This window comes from Dendropsophus ebraccatus, chromosome 12 (genome assembly GCF_027789765.1).
Source record: "Dendropsophus ebraccatus isolate aDenEbr1 chromosome 12, aDenEbr1.pat, whole genome shotgun sequence".
NCBI lineage: Eukaryota > Metazoa > Chordata > Amphibia > Anura > Hylidae > Dendropsophus > Dendropsophus ebraccatus.
The window spans coordinates 9,920,239-9,941,688 of NC_091465.1; the positions used below are offsets into that span (position 1 = coordinate 9,920,239).

At 48.9% G+C, this 21,450-nt stretch overlaps 1 protein-coding gene and 1 long non-coding RNA gene across 2 annotated transcripts in view; one reads left to right on the top strand and one right to left on the bottom strand.

Moving 5' to 3' along the window:
• The first annotated feature begins 36 nt into the window (after positions 1-36).
• LOC138769255 (uncharacterized) lies at positions 37-10,702 on the top strand. Its single transcript, XR_011359230.1, has 3 exons — positions 37-262; positions 8,418-8,445; positions 10,101-10,702. It is a non-coding gene; the product is annotated as an uncharacterized lncRNA (long non-coding RNA).
• The window catches only part of CTNNBIP1 (catenin beta interacting protein 1), a 24,077-nt gene continuing 5,666 nt past the window's right edge, over positions 3,040-21,450 (bottom strand). Inside the window, exons 2-5 of the mRNA XM_069947598.1 lie at positions 14,426-14,478; positions 13,964-14,076; positions 13,783-13,873; positions 3,040-6,067 (exon numbers count right to left, since the gene is read on the bottom strand). Coding sequence (XP_069803699.1) covers positions 6,009-6,067; positions 13,783-13,873; positions 13,964-14,059 — 246 coding nt within the window. The 5' untranslated portion in view covers positions 14,060-14,076; positions 14,426-14,478 and the 3' untranslated portion in view covers positions 3,040-6,008. The remainder of the gene's footprint in view (positions 6,068-13,782; positions 13,874-13,963; positions 14,077-14,425; positions 14,479-21,450) is intronic.

A 21,450-nucleotide genomic window follows, 5' to 3' on the forward strand; every position in this document is an offset into this window, starting at 1 on the left:
ATAGAGGCTCTGCCGCTGATACTTTACATTCAGGCTTCAGGTTTTTCTTTTCTTCTCCTTGAATTTTGTCTTTCAGCAGCCGGGAAATAACCTGCCTGCATCACCAGACTGTAATAAGCAGCTGCCCCGGGGGGAGGCAGGTGAGCGCTGGATTAGTCACTGCCAGCACTGAGATAATACTCGTGTCTGCAATCTACATCCACCCCTGCCAGAGTCCCCCCCACTGTGTGCGAATGGCGAGAACAGGAAAACAGAATCGATGGTAAATCACAATAAAACGTACAACCAATCTGCCACAACGAACGGAGTTACCAGTGTAATAATTCAGGGCTCCGCACCCATTGTTTATATATCAGAAACCTATCCTGTGGCAATGTACACTGATAACGCACATGTACGACACCTCAAGGTGTACGGGAGTATTAGGGATTAACCAGCATTGGATAAGAGAATTTTTTTTTTTTAAACTGCTGTTTTTACCTGTCCTGATATTACAATTCAGCTGCATTCATGTCAATAGAACAGAGCTGCAATACCACTTACAAACTCAGGGCAAGGGTGGCGCTGTTTATGAAAGAAAGCAGCCATCTGTTCTTATTTGTGGCTGGGGTGGCTTTGGACCTTCAAAACCTTATAACCCCTGTCAATGAATGACTGGATGCTTTCTTATATAAAGCCAAAGGCTGAAAACTGGTCTTAATCATATCCAGCTGACACACTGTAACAAACCTGTATATATGTCATTTAGAAATGGCCCGATATTACAAATTAGCTCCATTCATGTCAATGGAACAGAACTGCAATACCACGTGGATACAAACTGAGGACAGGTGTGGTACTGTTCATGAAAGAAAGCAGCCATCTGATCCGAGATAACCCCTTTAAGGATCATGTCTAAATGACACATACAGGCCTTGTTACAGTGGGTCAGTCAGCTATAAAATTAAGGAGGACCAAAGCCACCCCAACCATAAATAAGGACAGCAATTCTATGTGCCATGTGATTACCAGGGGAACCTTGGTCCAGATGATTATTGGGCTCTGTAACCTCCGTGCCATACACCTCGGAATATGGGTTGAGTAGTGAATAAAAAGCTTTAACCATGCAGCCAGGATTTTTTTAATTTAAAGGGGTTATCCAGAATTAAAAGGACAACTCCGGCGGGACCTGCAAGAAACCCCCAAAAAAACATAGACACACACACACACTCCATACTCACCATCCCTCCGGTGACGATCGCCACTCAAATCGTCCGCTGTCCGCCTCTCTGTCACCTCCGGCCGCCATCCTGCAATCTCCCTCACTTCCGGGTTCATGGGAGAGAAAAGGCAGCCTTTTCATTTGCTTCCAGCAAGCTCAGCCAATCAGGGCTGAGCAAGCTGGAAGCCACGTGATGCGCTCCAGCCAATGACAAGGCTGCTGATGCGCAAGTGCACTCCCCCATTCACTTCAGCAGAAGACGCTGAGGAGGAAGACCAGGACCGCCCCCCGGCTCTGACAACATCGTCACAAGATGGCGCCCGGGAGAAGAGGACGGGGGTCGACAGTAATTGGGTATGTGTCCTTTATTTGCATATGTTAAATAAGCAAAAAAAAAAAAAAGTTGTGGGAGTTATCCTTTAAAGGAAACTGAGCATTCTTGTGGCATTACGGAGTTGCAAAACCTGCACCCAAACTGAGGACAGGAGAGAAGCTGTTTGTGGAAGAAAGCAGCCATGTTTTTCTAATCCTGGATAACCCCTTTAACATACGTGATTATTAGATATTCTGGACTATTGAACATGCACAGAAAATATAGCGCTTGCGACAGGTAATAAGAGCACAAATTATTGTTATTTACCAATTAAAACCATACACTGACACACATATATATTTTTCCGCTTTTTATTTTGTCTGTATATGATTATGAGGGTAGGGACCTTTCCAAAGCTGCAAACAGCATTCAGAGATTTGCTTTACAGCACTCATATGGACCACAGGGACCTGTAAAGGACTTGTTGACTTTATGTTGTGGGCATGCTCCCTGCAGACATAATTATGCATTAAGAGTTGTGCACTTCACCTTCTGACATCCATGAGAAGTTGTAAGCATGCTCTGTGACCTATGCAGATGTCATGGTGAAGAGGGGGGGGGGGGGAGTAAGATGTGACCATTACCTAGTGAGTTCAATGGCACAGTTTTGTGCATGCTCTGTGACCTATGCAGATGTCATTGTTAAGGGAGGCGGAGGGTGTAAGATGTGACCATCACCTACTGACTTCAATGGCACAGTTATAGGCATGCTCCATGATCTGTGCAGACGTCTCCATGCATTGATGGGAAGTAAGCAAGCTTATTGACTTCTACGTATAAGTGTTTGCCTTGGTAACTGCACAGAGAAGAGGCTAGTGTGCTGATAGATCCTGTGTTATCTATATATAACGGCGTCACCTTTCACTGTAATCCTGTCTGATAATAGTGAGAAGACTGATCTCTACAATACAGGAAGGGTTGGACTATTATGAGACTCTGGGGTCAGTGTGAAAAAATAGAAGAATATTATTAAATATGGATAAAATGAAAAATTAAAAAACTTTTTCAATGCTATTTCCCTTTAAGGGTCAGGAAGCTTAAAGGGATTATCCAGCACTACAAAAACAAGGCCAATTTGTAGTGCTGGATAAAGGAGTCCGGCCATTTTAAAAACAGCAGCCGTCGGGGGGTAATGTAGAAAGTCATAATTTACCTCTCCCTGCGCCCAGCCCGCAACGGGGGTGGGGGGTTGGGTTGGAGAATGCCAATCAGTGACTGGAGCACTCCAGTCGCTGGAGATCCCAGAGCCGGTGGGGGTCCTGAGGCCAGTGCCGCCGCTCACCGCGGGCACGGGGAGAGGTAAGTTGGTACTCCTGATCAGATTCCCCCCTGCCAGATTCTTAAAATGGCCAGCCTTTTCCTTTATGGATCAGGAAGCATAAGGAAGGTCACCCGCAATGCCCAATATGGCTGCACAGACTGTATACACAGACACCAACAGCAAATAAGACTAACGGACACAGGAAACGGAAAAGTAAGATTCATGTTGTCTTGCTGAGCTTTCCATTGATCAGTAATAGGACAGAACACACTCACTTCTGTTTCTTATTGTGCAAACATCAGGTTGGAGAAGAGACGGAGGATCCGAGCTAATAATACGAGACGTCAGAGCTGAGAGGTGAAGTGGACGAGAATCAATCAAACTGATCAATACGTGACTAGGAGAAACGTGAGAACAACAGGCCGGACTGAACTGACAGCTCTGAAGGCAGCGCCTGCTAATTTAGTCAGGATTTGTGACATCTACCATCATGCCTGGACATTCAAAGCCAAGGGATGATGGGAATTGTAGTTTTGCAACAGCTGGAAAGCTGTGGCTTTGAGATCTGTGTTCTAATGGAAATAATCAGGGGTTTCCGCTCATAGACCCTCCCCTGATGATCCACCCCACATGGATTTACCCAGTAGTTTACACATTACATTATCCCAGCCTCATAAGCCCCCCCACACCCAGAACCCCCCAGACCGCTTATATCTGGGAACCTGTAAACAAAAAGTCCAGTTACATTACAATCCTCGCCCATCACATTGTGTAACGTCCGAGGAGAAAGTAACATGGTGGGGAGAGGAGGCCGCACAGCACACATTCATGACATATCAGACATGTTATACACGGATAACACAGCAGGGGGCGCTCTACCTCCAGTCTACCAGGACTGGACTTCAAGGAGTTTGTCATGAAAAGGAGATGCTTGGAGGTAACTTTCAGCTGAGGTGGCTGGTAAATCTACAACAACTGAATGGAACCTGCCTGGTATATACATATATCTATCCTAAGATAATAAGAAGGGAAATACTATGGGACGGACTAGATGGACCGGGGGGCTTTTTCTACCGACAATCTTCTATGTTTCTTCAGCCACCGGTAATCAAATACCAAGACTTCTGGGTTTGGAGGGACTGGAGTGCGCTCTGTTTGCACTGATCACCTATCCTGTAGGGGAGTCTGCCCACTATACTCCACTAGGTTCAGCAGCTACAGGAGTTTATGCAGAGAAGCATCTTTCCAACAATGGCTCTAAGGACCTTCATTTTAATGTTAGGCGGTGGTTCTATCTCCACCTATCTGATTAAAGTCCCATACACCGTAGACGTTAGTCAGCCATACCCACTGCTCGTGGGAGGTTGAGCTGTCAATCTAAGGTGTATGCGGCTTTACCAACTGTCCACTCAAAAATTATGTCAGTGGGGATGAGGGTCAAGAGTGATGGAAAATCATGGCAGGCCCTTTGTTTCAGGAGAGAAAAGCGACCGCAAAAGCGCGCTCTCACTGTGGCTTACCCCGCTCCATAGAGGACACAGGAACACTTGGTCTTGTGTATGGGGGCCAGTCAGGAGATTGCTAGGCTGTCTGTTATCGAAGGTGTACGGACAGCTTTATAGTTATCCTGTGGAGATGTAATCTGCCTTCTTGGAATTTCCCCATTAAGAACCTATTGTTCATCTGGACAAACCCTTGACATGAATTAGGAAGCATGGTTTCTGACTGATTGGCAACAAGCAACCGGGTAGATGTACTTTTCCAACATAAAGGAATTAGCCAGTGCTACAAAATCATGGCCACTTTTCCCCCGCTCTTGTTTCCAGGTCAGGTGTGGTGTGCAATTAAGTTCCATTCACTTCAATGGAACAGAGTTTCAAACCTTACCCAATGTGGAGACAAGAGCGGGCAAAAGTGGCCATGTTTTTATAGCGCTGGATAACCCCTTCAATAAGCAGATAGGGTAACCTGTGCAGGACGCCAAAGGCCAGGGATGGGGAACATTCAGCTTTTGCAAAACTACACTTCCCATCATGCCTGGACAGCCAAAGCTCAGAGTTCCCCATCCCTGGTGTATCTTCATAGAAGCCTTTTTAAACTAATATAATACAGAGGTAGACAAAAAGCATCTGTACTACACTATTGTGAAACCGGCGCTAGTCAGAAACAATCCTAACCTTGTGGCTTCTCTTATAACTAGCGGCAGAATTCACTCACCAGGCGGCTTCTATATAATCTTTCTGTAGATAAAGATCAGGGCACCAGTGGGCACACATCTCCATCTTCATGTTCCCAATAGACAGAGGTCAGTCCCAGAACTAGGACGTTTCAATGTAAACTCATCGCTTATGGAGGAGGCACGTTACACCTCATCACTGCAGGCTCCTGCCCTCACCTCTCATCCATCGCTTTACATATGGCACAAGATAACCTACTCATATCCAAACTACAACATACAGAGAACATGAAGCCGCCCCACCATCCCTCCCCTCAGACCTTGCCGTCCCGTCCTTCTGACCAAATAGGTTTTAAAAACTATGAAACCATTCCATAAATTTTTTTCTTTTGTGCTTCTAAAGTAAAAGAAATCAAGACAGAAGCCCCCTGACATTGCCCCCTCCCCCAGACTGGTAATAAATACTGCAAAAGCTTACTTCTTTCAAGTCAAAAACACAGTGTAACAGCCAAAGCGCTGACATCATCAATAATTAAAAAAAAAAAAAATTAAAAAAAATTACAATATGAACCTAAAAGTCTGTACAAGCGTATCCGATGGAGAGCACAGACCTCACCAGCCACCGTCCCCCAACCGCGCTTCCGGTCTGGTTGCGGCTGCGGATAATCAGTCGGGAGTGTGGGCCAATGTCTCGTCTCAGAAACGGGAGTGCCGACAAAATTCAACATAAAAAGTTACGGGCAAAAGAAAAAGGTGAAAAGGAGTCCGCTCTCCACGTGGCAGGCCACCGCCAGTGCCGGGTCGTCTTGGTCGTTTTTGTGGAAATAAAGAAGTCAGCAGCCATTGGGGAGAGTCTCACGGACATAAAATCATATTAGAAATTTGGGGAGACTGTAAAAACATGGGGAGACTGGGAGGAGGAGGAATCCAGGGGAACTCCGGGGCACCTCTGCTGCTCCCATCTGTGCTCTGGGATTTGGCAATGGCTGCTGTGCGGTTACTGCCTGCGATCTTCTGCTTCTGACCTGGAGAACGCCATCACCACATCCTCAGCACCTGAAGAAACAGGAGAAAGACTTGTCACTGAGTCTGCAACAAAAGATGGGACATGGATACAAAACAGTACAGAAGCCAGCCATGACTAGTATTACCTTAAAGGGGACCTCCACCCCACCTGTAGCAATGCCCCCAAATCCTGCAACCCTCTAGCTCTTCCAAAACTACAGTTCCCTGCATGCCCTGACAGCCACAGAGCATCACAACATCATGTGGCAAAAGGTTCTAGAAGGATGTCAAACTCCTGGCTCTCCATCTGTTGCAAAACTACAATTTCCATCATGGCTGGACAGCCAAAGCCATGGGAATTCTACAGATGGAGGACCACGAGTTACAGGGCACAGGTCCATAAATACCTAGTCTTGCAAAATACCAGATTTGTAGCCCTGACTTATAATCAGATTGATCAGATACAGTTGCAGAACTACAACTCCCATAATGCACTGGGCTCTGCAGAATATATTGCTGCCATAAAGCGACATATACACACACATTATATATAATATATATATCTTATATATAATGTGTGTGTGTGTGTGTGTATATATATATATATATATATATATATATATATATATATATATCCATCTATCTGTAGTGCAGGACTTGGGCCGTATATCCAAGTCACAGTGTGGTTTCTCTCCTGTAGGCTGGCACCCACACAATACTCCAATTAAGCCGCCCGGTCACCGCCACCTTCAGCAGCAGAGACTGGATTCATATGATATCAAAGAATGGCGCGGCCACGAATCATGAGCTGTGTGTGCACTGACAGCCGGGGGAAGAGCCAAGAACCAGCGCTCTAATAATCCCCCCCCCCTCAATCCACCAACACAATCCTACTGGGAGCTGCCTCCCTTACCAGCAGAGCGAGAAGACCGCTCTTCAGTTACCATGGCGACAGGACAGATAAGCTGCGAGGGCACGGAAAGCTGCAGGTTGACGTTCTGATACCTAATGAGGCCGGCGCATTTTAGAGCGGCTCGGGATCCAGACATCTCCTGCAGACAGCGACCTGAGGATCGGGCACAGAGGACGTTACTGTCACACTCACCGCCCATGGACACTTACATTTTTTAAATCGTTACACTGTGCCACCATATTTATACCAAACGCAAAGAAATCGACAACTGCAGAAGGGTCCTCATGTTCATTTATTACAAGTGCTAAGTAATAATTATACCTTCTATGTATTACTACACTATTTATTTAGTCAGGCTGGGTTCACACTGCGTTTTCAGTTTCATGCCAAAAAAAAAAAAAAAAAAAAAGGATGAAAAAAATGGATCAATTTGGGTGCATCTGTTATTCCATTGATTTCCATTATAACAGATAAAGAAACCTCTTATTTTATAGGGTACACAAAAAAATGGTCTTTGTGATGCATTTTGATCAGTTTTTGTTTTAAAAGAAGTCAATGGAAAAACAAATGCACCAGTTTTTTTTTTGCATTCACAGAAACATTTTTGAAAAAAGGATTGCAAAAATGCAGTGTGAAACCAGCCTTATTTCAGTCTCCTTCCACCATGCCACAAGATGCACAAATTTCATATATATATCACACACACACACACACACACACACACACACACACACACACACACACACACACACACACATCCAGAGCCTAGCGGCTTCTCTCTCAGAGAACAAAATAATCCAAGATGTCCCATCCTTCTGCTGAAAGCACCAATTCACATTAGGCAAGGATGGAGTTAACTAGAAGCAGACCACGCGCTCGCTCCTGCTATGTGGATTTTCACCTATTGCGATGCATTGGGTGTCGTTCACAGCACGAATGTAACACAGATGTGTGGTGAGATATATACGGGAAGATGAAGTCACACGTGTAGTTTTTTCTTATTGCAGATACTGCAACATAGCTGTTGCAAGAACTACAACTCCTAGCATGCCCGGACAGCCAACGGCTGTCTGGGCATGCTGGGAGTTGCCGTTTTTGCAACAGCTGGGGAGCCACAGATCGGTAGATCCAAAAGAGAGAAGAATGGATCAATGCCTTGGCCTAAGCCATCCTCCCCCCCCCCCCCCCTATAATCCTGCCAGCCCCTGTGTAGTAGTAGTCGTGTGGGATCAGAGAGCTGTGAAGGTGCTGAGGCCGCCGAGAAGTGACAGGTCCTCCTACACAGCAGCCACCTACGCCGCTGCCGCTGTCATCTGCTCCTGTGCTGGCGGAGGAGGAAAAAAAAGCCATTTTCTTTTTTTAATTTCACGGATTTTCATAAAAGCCGCCTATTTATAACATCCGAGCGCGTCACTAACCAGACTGCTTTAACCTACTGAGTTTTTTATTTTAATTACTTTGTTTGTGTCTTTTTTTTTCTCCCTCAAGGAAATCCGCAGGCAATGATGGATAGCAGGTAAGGTATAAAAAGCAAACTGGACTACTCTCAATTTGCCTTCTCAGCCAAGTGTCAAGTAGGTGGAGCCAGGTTGCTCAAGTGCCACAGCCTGGCACGCTTCTTTCCAAGCCCTCCTTGACTGACATAGGGGGCTCTTCACATCTCCATGCATTGCACAAACAGAGAATCCTGCTCCCTCATAACTGTATAGCACACACTCAGAGGCAGCAGTGAGGACATCATACAGCAGTGATCAATAGTGTAAGCTGTAAAAAGGGAGATAACATTTACTAGAGCTTTCTCTCCTCATAGACCTCTACAGACAACTGTAACCTGATCAGTTTTAAAGAGAAAGCTTAAAGAATCTCCACTCTTCCAGTACTTATCAGCTTCTGTATGTACTGCAGGAAGTGGTATATACTTTCCAGTCTGACACAGTGCTCTCTGCTGCCACCTCTGTCCATGTCAGGAACTGTCCAGAGCAGAAGCAGATCTCCATAGAAAACCTTTAGGGTATAAACACACACACTATATACGCAGCGTATTTACTGCTGCGATACGCAACAAATACACAGCAGATTAGATCTAAATAACTGAACACAGCATCAAATCTGCTGCAGATCTGCTGCGTATACGGTGTGTGTGTGTGTGTGTGTGTGTGTGTGTGTTTGTACCCTAACTGCTTTCCAAACTGGAAAGAATACTCCACTTCCTGCAGGACATACAACAGCTGATAAGTACTGGAAGACTGAAGATTTTTTAAGAGGTAGTAAGTTACAAATCCTGTGCACTTTCTGGCACCAGTGGAAAAGAAAGAAAAAATTTTTGTGAACTACCCCTTTAAGCTAACCTGCTTATGTGCCCCCACAGTGCACAGGGCATTGAGGATTAAGGTAATTTTCTTACCTTGACCCTCAGCGCTAGTCTCAGGATCTTTGTAGTTTGGTTCACTTGGGCTTGGACTACCAGCTTCAAAGCACCGATCTACCCAGACAGCCAGTCCCTACTTATGACTACTGGAGCAGCGCTCTGCAGTGACATCACTCCAGCGCTCAACATTACAGAACACCAGAAGGATATTCATTAGAAGGCGGAGGGCGGGCACAGATGGGTGCACAGAGGATGGTAGCCCCGCACCCAAATGAACCAAACCACCTCAATAGCATATATAATAAAGTAGAAAGTTGCCCAAAAAGGCGCAGAGGATGAAGGTAAGAAGCTTACCCTCCCCCAGAGTGCCCCTTACACTATATGGGCATATCAGCAGGTTAGAGGCTTCCAACCTGCAGAGTTTCCCTTTAAGCTTGAGCAGAGCCTTATAAGAAGGGGAAGATACAATTTTCTCTTAGAAGATATATGACAGTTTCTTGCATTCACGCGCACACATTATAATATATATATATATATATCATATGATACAGCTATCATCTCCAGCTCCATAATAACCATACATTTTATCATGTCTGGGAAAAGCACATTCCTTCCACAGAGGAACTCCAGGAACAGTAATGGATAACCTTGTGTCTGCTGGTGCCCCCTTGAGGATGCAGCTGGCGGAACAGGCCAGGCACATAGCAGTGAAGCCATGGTCAGATCAAGGAGGATTAGGCATAAGGGGTAAAGCTTGACATGAAAATCCCTTAGAGCTATCTAATCCTATTATATACTTATAGGTCATCCTTGGGCACCCTGCGACTGGGTGACGAATGTGAAGTCTCATCCTCCGTCTGGCAGATGCATGCTGGGACCTGTGGTTCTGGAGAGCTGAAGTGGAGCTAAATATCACATGATTATTGTCACTGAAACATAAAGGACCTTTACCATAATGGACAGTCCCTGTAGGTTCCTTCCACCAATAGAAATCCCATCTTACAAGCACATCTGCACAGCGGACCCCGATTCTCTTGACCACCCCCCGCCCTTCACTCCAGTTATGGACTCTCCATTTTACATTGTGCAAAGAACAAGCAGCAAAACAAAGCTGACCCCCAATATGCAGTGCTAGATAATGGGGCTAGGGCTGCACGTGACTCCTCCGCCCCCCATTGAGGCCTGCCTGTGTGTAATGGGGGATGCAAAGTCATAAAGCGCACGTCATGTGACTAGCAGGTCAATGCAATTTGTGCAACTACCTCATAGAGGCTGCAAAACTGCTACGTAATATGGACCAAGCCTTAAAGAGTGACGCCAGAATACTTTTTAAATTGGATTTCTCACCAATAAACACACAGTACACTAAAGAAGATAGCCAAACCCTCTATGTTGAATGGTGCAGTAGCACATATGCCCAACCACTACTACAATCAGATGGAGGACACAGAATCCCTATCCTTACAATCGGTGGGGGTCCGACATTTAGGACCAGGGCATGGACTGCCAGCCTCTCTCTCTGACATCCTGCTTGTGCAGCTACAAGTTTAGAGCTCAGAAGATGATCAAAGGAAGCAGCTGTCACTTCTCTATACTTTAATACAGGGATGGGGAACCTTGGTTCTTCAGCTGTTGCAAAACTACAACTCCCATCATGCATGGACAGCCAAAGTGTTAGCTTTGGCTGTCCAGGCATGATCAGAGTTGTAGTTTGGCAACAGCTGGAGAGCCATGGTTCACCATCCCTGCTAAAGTATATGGGTGTCAAACACACGGCCCTCCAGCTGTTGCTAAACTACAACTCCCATCATGCCTGGCAAGTTCTGCAACAGCTGGGGGGCCACCTGGGCTCTAGTCTGTCCCCTTCCACTCTACTACGTAAAATACACTACATAACCGGTCTGATGACAGTATCCGTCTGTAATGGCTGAGAACACGGACGCAGACTGCAGATCGCTACACAGCAAAGACTCTTGCTAAAGGTTCTGCTCCAAACAGTGATGTGTGAACAGGTTTTATCTATACACCTGTCTGGCGGCAGAAACACATGGCTGTATATAACCATCCTACTGATATTGAAGCCACTATGGAGACGTTAGCAGCGCAGTCACCCAAGTCACTCCTTATCATACATGACAGGTGAGTAGCGCCATCACGCCCGGCGTCTGGGCATTACATCTACAGCACCGCCTGCAGCTAATTACAATGAGTCGGGAGAAATCAGCCTTTCCGGGATAATTGCGGCGTCTTTTAATTAAACTCTCCACAGCAGATTTCACAGGCGCAGCCATGCGGATCCCAGACATCCGCTATCTGACTGTGTACAGGCCGGCCTCTATCACTCTTATATTAAATTGTGGGCTATGATAACAAGCAAATAATTAACACAATCTGCTCCCCTCGGATAGTCAGGCCTCCGCACACGCGTCTAGGAGACGTTATCACTAACCACCTAGGGAGTAGGGATCCGTCACGTGTCTGCAGATGCAATCACATATGTTGTCGGCCTATAGTTACATTCTATAAAACATTAATATTCGTGTACAAGCAGGGACTTGTATATTGCGTGTCAGCAGAAAACCCAAAGAACGTCCCTACAGCAAAATGACAAAAAAAAAAAAAAAAATGATGATGATGAGTGATCGCTGAAGGGTGCTGCAGTGACACCTAGTGGTCACTCTGGGGAACCACAGCATTTAAAAAGGGGTTATCCTGCGCTACAAAAACATGGCCACTTTCCCCCTCTCATCTCCAGTTCAAGTGCGGTTTGGAACTAAGCTCCATTTACTTCTATGGAACGGAGTTTGAAACCCCAACCAATCTGGAGGGAAGAGAGGGGAAAAGTGGCCATGTTTTTGTAGCGCGGATAAACCCTTTAAACTGAAAGCAGCAGAGAGTTATGGGGAGGTCAGTTTTAGCCATTAGAAGCATAGTCACCAGAGGGGATACATGCTAAAAAGGGGTTATCCAGGCTTAGAAAAACATAGCTGCTTTCTTCCAGAAGCTGTGCCATTCTTGTCCTCAGATTGGGTGTGGGGTTTGTAGCTCATTTCCATTGAAGTGACTGAAGCTAAACTGTAATACCACACACAACCAGAGAATAGGGGATTCACTGTTTTTGCAAGAAAGTAGCTGTGTTTTTTCTAATCCTGGATAACCCCTTTAACAGTAGTTAACTACCTATGACTCCCATTGCTTTTGGACAACTCCAGGCATATTCACACAGTCTCATGGGTGCCTGCCATGCTGGGAGTTGTAGTTGAAGCCATTTAATCTCATCTATGAGAAGAGGTGTCTTGTGTCATCTATGAACCAGAACATTAACAGGATGCACCATCTTACTGATCATTACTATCCTACCTACAGATGTCGCATACACTGGATAACAGGACTAGATCCCTGATGAGAATCAGATCAGATGAGAAAACAAAAAACCCCCGTTCCACCAGGATTACAAGCAGCGTAGTGACCGTCTGGGGTCACTGTCCACAAGTCTGATTATGATGCGTCCCTGAGAGGATTGGTGGTGGTGGTGGGGGGGGGGGGGGGGGGGGGGGTCACCTGAGGCCATAGTGAATGGACATCTGTACAAAATGATGCAATTCCCCCTGCTTCTGCTCACAGACTGGATGATGCTGCTGCTTATACCAGGAGAATGGCTCTGTATAGGGAGCGGACATGATGATTTATGTGGTAACATTTTCCTTTACTAAAATGTCAGAGTAAAAAAAACTGCAAAGTGCAAAGAAGAGGCAGTGACTGAAATAAAAATCCACAAAACAGTTATATATAATGATGAAAAGCAGCGCCACCTACTGACTGCTAAGTCATTCTACACTGAGCAGTCCCTTTCCTAGAGCCTGCTGCACTCTGGGGATTGGAGCTTTAGATCCTTCTTGTCGGGTGTGAACAGCTTAGGCTGCTGGAAGAGGAGTAATGGCGGGGGAAGGATTTCTTGGTGCACCCTGGCTCCTCTGATACCTTAGGATGGATATAGGTTTGGAACTACAACTGTCGGGCGCCAACCGCGCATCGCCACATGTAACAGCGGTGCGCGGCCAGCGGCTGACAATTTGCAAAGTGCATACATTACCTATCCATGGTCCAGGGCTCCTCCTGCGCTCTGTTTCTTCCCGGGTCCCATGCACTGCAGCTTCTTAGCTGACAGGCCGCTCTAAAGCTGCAGCGCGCGAGACCTGGGGAGAAGCAGACCGCAAGAGGAGCCCTGGACCATGGATAGGTAATGTATGCAGTTTAAAGCAAGGGCTGCAAGGACATCGGTAACAATGTCCATGCAGCCCTTGTGAAATGATTATGAGGCTGTGTAATAGGACAAGTAAACGAGCGCTGATATAGCAGATCAGCGATCGTTTACAGTTATTATCAGGCCACCATCGGCCGTGTAATACTACCCTTAGTCTGTGCTGAGGTGACGGAAGGTGCAGCATATTTGCAGTCAATCCTGGCTCTCTTCCTTTCACGTACCTTGATCAATCGAGTGTTGCGGCAGCTGACTAAGCTGGCTATTAACCACTCCGGCATACGTCCGCAGGAACGCCTCTTCACTGGGCGTCAACTGGGAAGAGATTAAGGGTAAGGATAAAACAAATGCAGCTCACCCATGTGAACACACAGCGGCAGTGTCTCTGTGGGATATAATACTCACATTGGAGCCCATCTTCCGCAGCATGAGTAAGACCCGCACCTTCTGCTGAACATACATCTCTTCCGGACTCTTCCCGGGGGCCCCCTCACGGTTCATACCCCCTGCCCTGCTCCCTGAAAGAACCAGACATAAAATTACAAACATGAGGAGGAGACGAATGATTCTGACACGCAGTGCCTCAATCCACCTCTAGATGGCAGTATTATGTCTAATACAAATAAAAAGCCTATGGGGGAGATTTATCAAAGGGTGTAAAATTTAGACTGGTGCAAAATGCCTACAGCAACCAATCACAGCTCAGCTTTCCTTTCAGCACTGCCTAAAGCTGAGCTGTGATTGGTTGCTGTGGGTAGTTTGCACCAGTCTAAATTTTACACCCTTTGATAAATCTCCCCCAATGTGTCTGTGACAGCTAGGACAGCAAGTTTCTATAACCTGTATGAAGCAGATATGCATCCCTACCTCTTGCTAAAGGATCTTCTAAGTGCAGCCAGTAGGATGGAATGAAGGGGACCCTGCAAACAAACAAAGAAAAGATGGTCACTATTCTCTGTAAAAAAAAAAACATTTAGCCACCTCAGGATAAACCAAAGGCTTCTAGTACTTGTAAGCTGCTGTATATCCTGCAGGAAGTGGTGTTTTCATTCTATTATGGGGAGCAGGAGAGGTTTTCTATGGGGATTTGCTGCTGCTCTGAACATTTCCTGACATGGACAGAGGGGGCAGCAGAGAGCACTGTGTCAGACTGGAGAGAATACACCACTTCCTGCAGGACATACAGCAGCTGATAAGTGCTGGAATACTGGAGACACTTTTTAATAAGACATGTACAAATCTTTATAAAATTTTCTGAAACCAGTTGATTTAAAAGAAAAAAAAAAATTGAGCACTGATCCCTAGACCTACAGTCGTCTGCATCGCTTATTACAAAGCTTGACCATCGTGCGGCCATGTTGTTAATCAGCTGTTGACCGCACATTGTCTAGTACACGAGCAGGCTTTTGCTTCGTCGGCTGATCACTGGTTCTATTACACTGGGACAATATCTGCCTGATAAAAAGCTATCACTTTACGTTGATGATTCTCTGTGCAAGTAAAGAGCGTCACTGTATGGCGTCACATATAGGACTGGAACAGGTCCCCCCCAATCGATAGGACTGCACAGAACCGAATGTCCTTCATAAAAGATGTTATTGCTGAGGCTGCAGAACTGGATCCATCCATACATCCACAGCTCATACAGTCAGAGACATTTCTCCTATCGCTTCTTATATTACAGTTATGATAGCAGCTGTCATGCGGCCAACACTAAGAATCTGCCCGTCCCCTCCTGCCCGCAGATCACATTCACCCGGGTCACAGGCGACCACATACTGCTTAGGCTGGATTTCCACTTGTCACATTATAAAGGATATTAACAGAGCCAAGCCTATTCATAAAAATTATTAAAAAAAAAAGTTTGACATTTCAGAATCAATCCCTTATTCCTAGGTGTCTGCTTGCAGTCAGTGAATGGAAGCCTCAGTTGCCTGTCCTTATCTGATCGCCTCATTGATCCATAGGATGGTTAACGCTCCTGGGTCACCCAAATGTGAATGTGTCTTACTTGGACGGAGGTAGAAGGGTTTTATTATTGGACAATAATGTAATAGGCCCCTGAGATCAGCTGATTAATGACACCATTTTTTCAGGACTAAAAAAAAGTCATTGTTTGTCGCATCAGACAACAGTGCCGATAATCCAGTGATCATTCAGATCCAAGACAGGTTGGTCCATCTAGAAGGCACAAGCCGCTGCCAGACACCTCAGCATCTTCCAGACACTTTTTGCTACTGTCACTTACACTTAAACGCTGTGTTTAAGGGGTTAACGACAGGCTGCAGCGCAATCTCTGCAGCCTGTCATTAACTGAGGCCCCACATGCTATGAGGCACACTCCACTCCGCAGCACGCTTCATAACCCAGGATGTACCTGTATGCCCAGGGTCATCTGGTGACAGCCAGCCAGTGCGTACAGGTAGGTCCTAGGTCGTCTAGGGGTTAATGATAAGGAGCTGAAATGCAACACAACTGTTCCCCTCTGCCCCTAATATCAGAGGATACTGTAAATGTCAGCTAGTGTCATGGCGTGAGTCACCCAGGTTAGTGAGGTCATTTCACACAAGAGGCTTCTCGCGGACACAGCATATGGCCGGTAATTTCTGGAGTTCATATCCGATCCCTAGAGAGCTGTCTGACATCTTAGCGGCTGAGCCTGTGGCTGCACGCTGCGTTACATAGAGGTACTAGACATGGAGGAGAGTGTCAGGGGCCCATAGTTTCCTACTGGAAATCATGGATGACCTTAAGTTACAAGCAGCTGTGACGCTGCATCCTCTCCGCTGGTGAAAGGCATGGACCCCGCAGCCAAGGCCGACAGCTGTCTGTATGGGAATGACGGTGGTGATGACTCCCGGTGTGCCCGTCTGCTGCCCGGCTACACATATACTCACTCTGTGCAACCAGAGAACAACACTCAGTGCCAGAAACATTCAAAACCCAATCAAGACTGCAACTCCCATGATGGAGGGGTCACCACTGCCGGTCATTGTGTCCAGGGCCGATTCCGGGGTCTCCGCCGCCTGAGGCAAACCGCAGGCGGCCGCCCCCTCACTAGCTCCCCAAACCCCCCCCCCCCCCAGGACCACAACGCGTACCCAGCACCCCCCTATACAAACACCCCCAACCCCCCCACACGCTCCAGCCATGCATCCACTCACCTGTCCTGCCGCAGCACTCCCGTCACCAACGCTCACTGCTGTCCCCTGCCGGGCTCCTGCGCCGTCAGTCAGCGGCTGTCATCGCCGCCATCCCGCCGCCAACGATAACCGCTGTCCCAGCTCATCGCGGCCCCCGCTGACCCCGGGCACTCACAACTTGCTGGAGGACCATGAAAGATGCTGACTTGACAGCGCGGGAGCTCGGCGGGGGACAGCGGTGAGCGTTGGTGGCGGGACCGGACGGCTGTCGCAGGACAGGTGAGCGGCTGCAGGGCCGCAGAATCTGCCACCTGAGGCGGAATACTCATTCCGCCTCATGGCAGAAGCGGCCCTGATTGTGTCACTGCAACAGGTTGGGAACATTGGTAGAATCCTTATAGAAAAAGGAAGCAGACAACAACAGGGGTGAGGGGCCACATTGTCCAGCTGCTGTATTAGAGGGGGAGCACAGTAATATGTATACATGGGAGTATAAGGTGGACATCCACCTGCACTAGCCTCTCATTCATCAGACACATGTATGCTCAGGTTAGCAAGGGGTGCATATGTTCTTACTAGAAGGGAAATAAGCCAAAGTTCTCCTGGGTTCCATACTGGTGCAGTTAGTAGTTTGCTCCATGGTCCAGTAAGACTGTTATGAGCACTAACTACCCTCATAGCACCGATCCAGCCCACCCCCCGCTGACATACTGCATTCATCATCATTAGAAAGGGGCGGGGCGTCTCAAGGAAACTCAAGTAGCCAAGACGGGACTTCACGTCTCAAGCCGCAGCTCAGACCAGGAAGAGGCAGCAGGATGGGAGAAAGGGGCAGCATGATATGGGACCTGGCGCTGGAACCGGGGAGGTAAGTGGACAGCGGCGTCTATATCCACCCCCTCCCCGGCCATACGCTAAAAATACCGCCAGCCCGGAGTACCCCTTTAATGGAATCACATTTATTACGCAATAGTGGCCTGCTTTTGCCGTCACACAAGAACTAAAGTGGAAAAACACACTACAGGCTGGTCCAACTTTGCTGTAATGTCCTTAAAGACCATCAGGTACAACCTATTTAATCTGACCCAGGGATAGAACGGCGCCGTCAGGGGGAAGCTGGTGCCGCGGCCTGGTTCCCGTGTATGGCACCGTTTTATCCAAGGGTACCAAGTTGGGCCGCCCCCAGTGGTAGGAAACCCCCGCCCCTCTATGACGCGGCTCCATTGATTCTAATGAAGTCGCGTCATAGAGGGGAGGGAATTCCCTCCCACTGGGGGCGGCCCAACCTGCCTCCAGTTCTTCAGCCCCGGCCCGGTACCAGTGGATAGAACGGCGCCGTACATGGGAAGCGGGCCGCAGTTCAAAAAACAGACCGCGGCACCGGTTTCCCCGTGACAGCACTGTTCTATTCCTGGGTCAGATTAAAGAGGATGTACCTGATGGTACATCCTCTTTAAAACAAGTCTCACTGAGGCCGAGTAGTGTGTATGGCCTCCATGTACCTGTATGACCTCCCTGCAAGTCCCGGGCATGCTCTTGATGAGGTGCCTGTATGACCTCCCTGCAAGGCCCGAGCATGCTCTTGATGAGGTGCCTGTATGCCCTCCCTACAAGGCCCGGGCATGCTCCTGATGAGGTGTATGACCTCCCTACAAGGCCCAGGCATGCTCCTGATGAGGTGTATGACCTCCCTACAAGGCCCGGGCATGCTCCTGATGAGGTGTCTGTATGACCTCCCTACAAGGCCCAGGCATGCTCCTGATGAGGTGTATGACCTCCCTACAAGGCCCGGGCATGCTCCTGATGAGGTGTCTGTATGACCTCCCTACAAGGCCCGGGCATGGTCCTGATGAAGTGGCTGTATGACCTCCCTACTAGGCCCGGGCATGCTCCTGATGAGGTGTATGACCTCCCTACAAGGCCCGGGCATGCTCCTGATGAGGTGTCTGTATGCCCTCCCTACAAGGCCCGGGCATGCTCCTGATGAGGTGGCGGTATGACCTCTCTACAAGGCCCAGGCATGCTCCTGATGAGGTGTATGACCTCCCTACAAGGCCCGGGCATGCTCCTTTTGAGGTGTCTGTATGACCTCCCTACAAGGCCCGGGCATGCTCCTGATGAGATGTATGATCTCCCTACAAGGCCCGGGCATGCTCCTGATGAGGTGTATGACCTCCCTACTAGGCCCGGGCATGCTCCTGATGAGGTGGCTGTACGACCTCCCTACAAGGCCCGGGCATGCTCCTGATGAGGTGTCTGTATGACCTCCCTACAAGGCCCGGGCATGCTCCTGATGAGGTGTATGACCTCCCTACAAGGCCCGGGCATGCTCTGCTCCTAATGGGGTGTCTGTATGACCTCCCTACAAGGCCCGGGCATGCTCTGCTCCTAATGGGGTGTCTGTATGACCTCCCTACAAGGCCCGGGCATGCTCTGCTCCTAATGGGGTGTCTGTATGCCCTCCCTACAAGGCCCGGGCATGCTCCTGATGAGGTGTCTGTATGACCTCCCTACAAGGCCCGGGCATGCTCTTGATGAGGTGCCTGTATGACCTCCCTGCAAGGCCCGGGCATGCTCCTGATGAGGTGTCTGTATGCCCTCCCTACAAGGCCCGGGCATGCTCCTGATGAGGTGGCGGTATGACCTCTCTACAAGGCCCAGGCATGCTCCTGATGAGGTGTATGACCTCCCTACAAGGCCCGGGCATGCTCCTTTTGAGGTGTCTGTATGACCTCCCTGCAATGCCCAGGCATGCTCCTGATGAGATGTATGATCTCCCTACAAGGCCCGGGCATGCTCCTGATGAGGTGTATGACCTCCCTACTAGGCCCGGGCATGCTCCTGATGAGGTGGCTGTACGACCTCCCTACAAGGCCCGGGCATGCTCCTGATGAGGTGTCTGTATGACCTCCCTACAAGGCCCGGGCATGCTCCTGATGAGGTGTATGACCTCCCTACAAGGCCCGGGCATGCTCCTGATGAGGTGTATGACCTCCCTACAAGGCCCGGGCATGCTCTGCTCCTAATGGGGTGTCTGTATGACCTCCCTACAAGGCCCGGGCATGCTCCTGATGAGGAGTCTGTATGACCTCCCTACAAGGCCCGGGCATGCTCCTGATGAGGTGTATGACCTCCCTGCAAGGCCCGGGCATGCTCCTGATGAGGTTTATGACCTCCCTACAAGGCCCGGGCATGCTCCTGATAAGGTGTCTGTATGACCTCCCTACAAGGCCCGGGCATGCTCCTGATGAGGTGTATGACCTCCCTACAAGGCCCGGGCATGCTCCTGATGAGGTGTCTGTATGACCTCCCTACAAGGCCCGGGCATGCTCCTGATGAGGTGTCTGTATGACCTCCCTACAAGGCCCGGGCATGCTCCTGATGAGGTGTCTGTATGACCTCCCTACAAGGCCCAGGCATGCTCCTGATGAGGTGTATGACCTCCCTACAAGGCCCGGGCATGCTCCTGATGAGGTGTCTGTATGACCGCCCTACAAGGCCCGGGCATGCTCCTGATGAGGTGGCGGTATGACCTCCCTACAAGGCCCAGGCATGCTCCTGATGAGGTGTATGACCTCCCTACAAGGCCCAGGCATGCTCCTTTTGAGGTGTCTGTATGACCTCCCTGCAATGCCCAGGCATGCTCCTGATGAGATGTATGATCTCCCTACAAGGCCCGGGCATGCTCCTGATGAGGTGTATGACCTCCCTACTAGGCCCGGGCATGCTCCTGATGAGGTGGCTGTACGACCTCCCTACAAGGCCCGGGCATGCTCCTGATGAGGTGTCTGTATGACCTCCCTACAAGGCCCGGGCATGCTCCTGATGAGGTGTATGACCTCCCTACAAGGCCCGGGCATGCTCTGCTCCTAATGGGGTGTCTGTATGACCTCCCTACAAGGCCCGGGCATGCTCCTGATGAGGTGTCTGTATGACCTCCCTACAAGGCCCGGGCATGCTCCTGATGAGGTGTATGACCTCCCTGCAAGGCCCGGGCATGCTCCTGATGAGGTTTATGACCTCCCTACAAGGCCTGGGCATGCTCCTGATGAGGTGTCTGTATGACCTCACTACAAGGCCTGGGCATGCTCCTGATGAGGTGTCTGTATGACCTCCCTACAAGGCCCGGGCATGCTCCTGATGAGGTGTCTGTATGACCTCCCTACAAGGCCCGGGCATGCTCCTGATGAGGTGTCTGTATGACCTCACTACAAGGCCCGGGCATGCTCCTGATGAGGTGTCTGTATGACCTCCCTACAAGGCCCGGGCATGCTCCTGATGAGGTGTCTGTATGACCTCACTACAAGGCCCGGGCATGCTCCTGATGAGGTGTCTGTATGACCTCCCTACAAGGCCCGGGCATGCTCCTGATGAGGTGTCTGTATGACCTCACTACAAGGCCCGGGCATGCTCCTGATGAGGTGTCTGTATGACCTCCCTACAAGGCCCGGGCATGCTCCTGATGAGGTGGCCAATGGTCTCCTGAGTGATCTCCTCCCAGACCTGGACTAAAGCAGCCGCCAACTCCTGGATAGTCTGTGGTACAATGTGACGTTGGTGGAGGGAGCTAGGCATGATGTCCCCGATGTGCTCAATGGGATTCAGGTCTGGGGAACGGGCGGCCAGTCCATAGCTTCACTGCCTCCATCTTGCAGGAACTGCTGCCACTCTCCAGCCACATGAGATCTAGCATTGTCCTGCATTAGAAGGAACCCCAACCGCACCAGCATACGGTCTCACAAGGGCTCT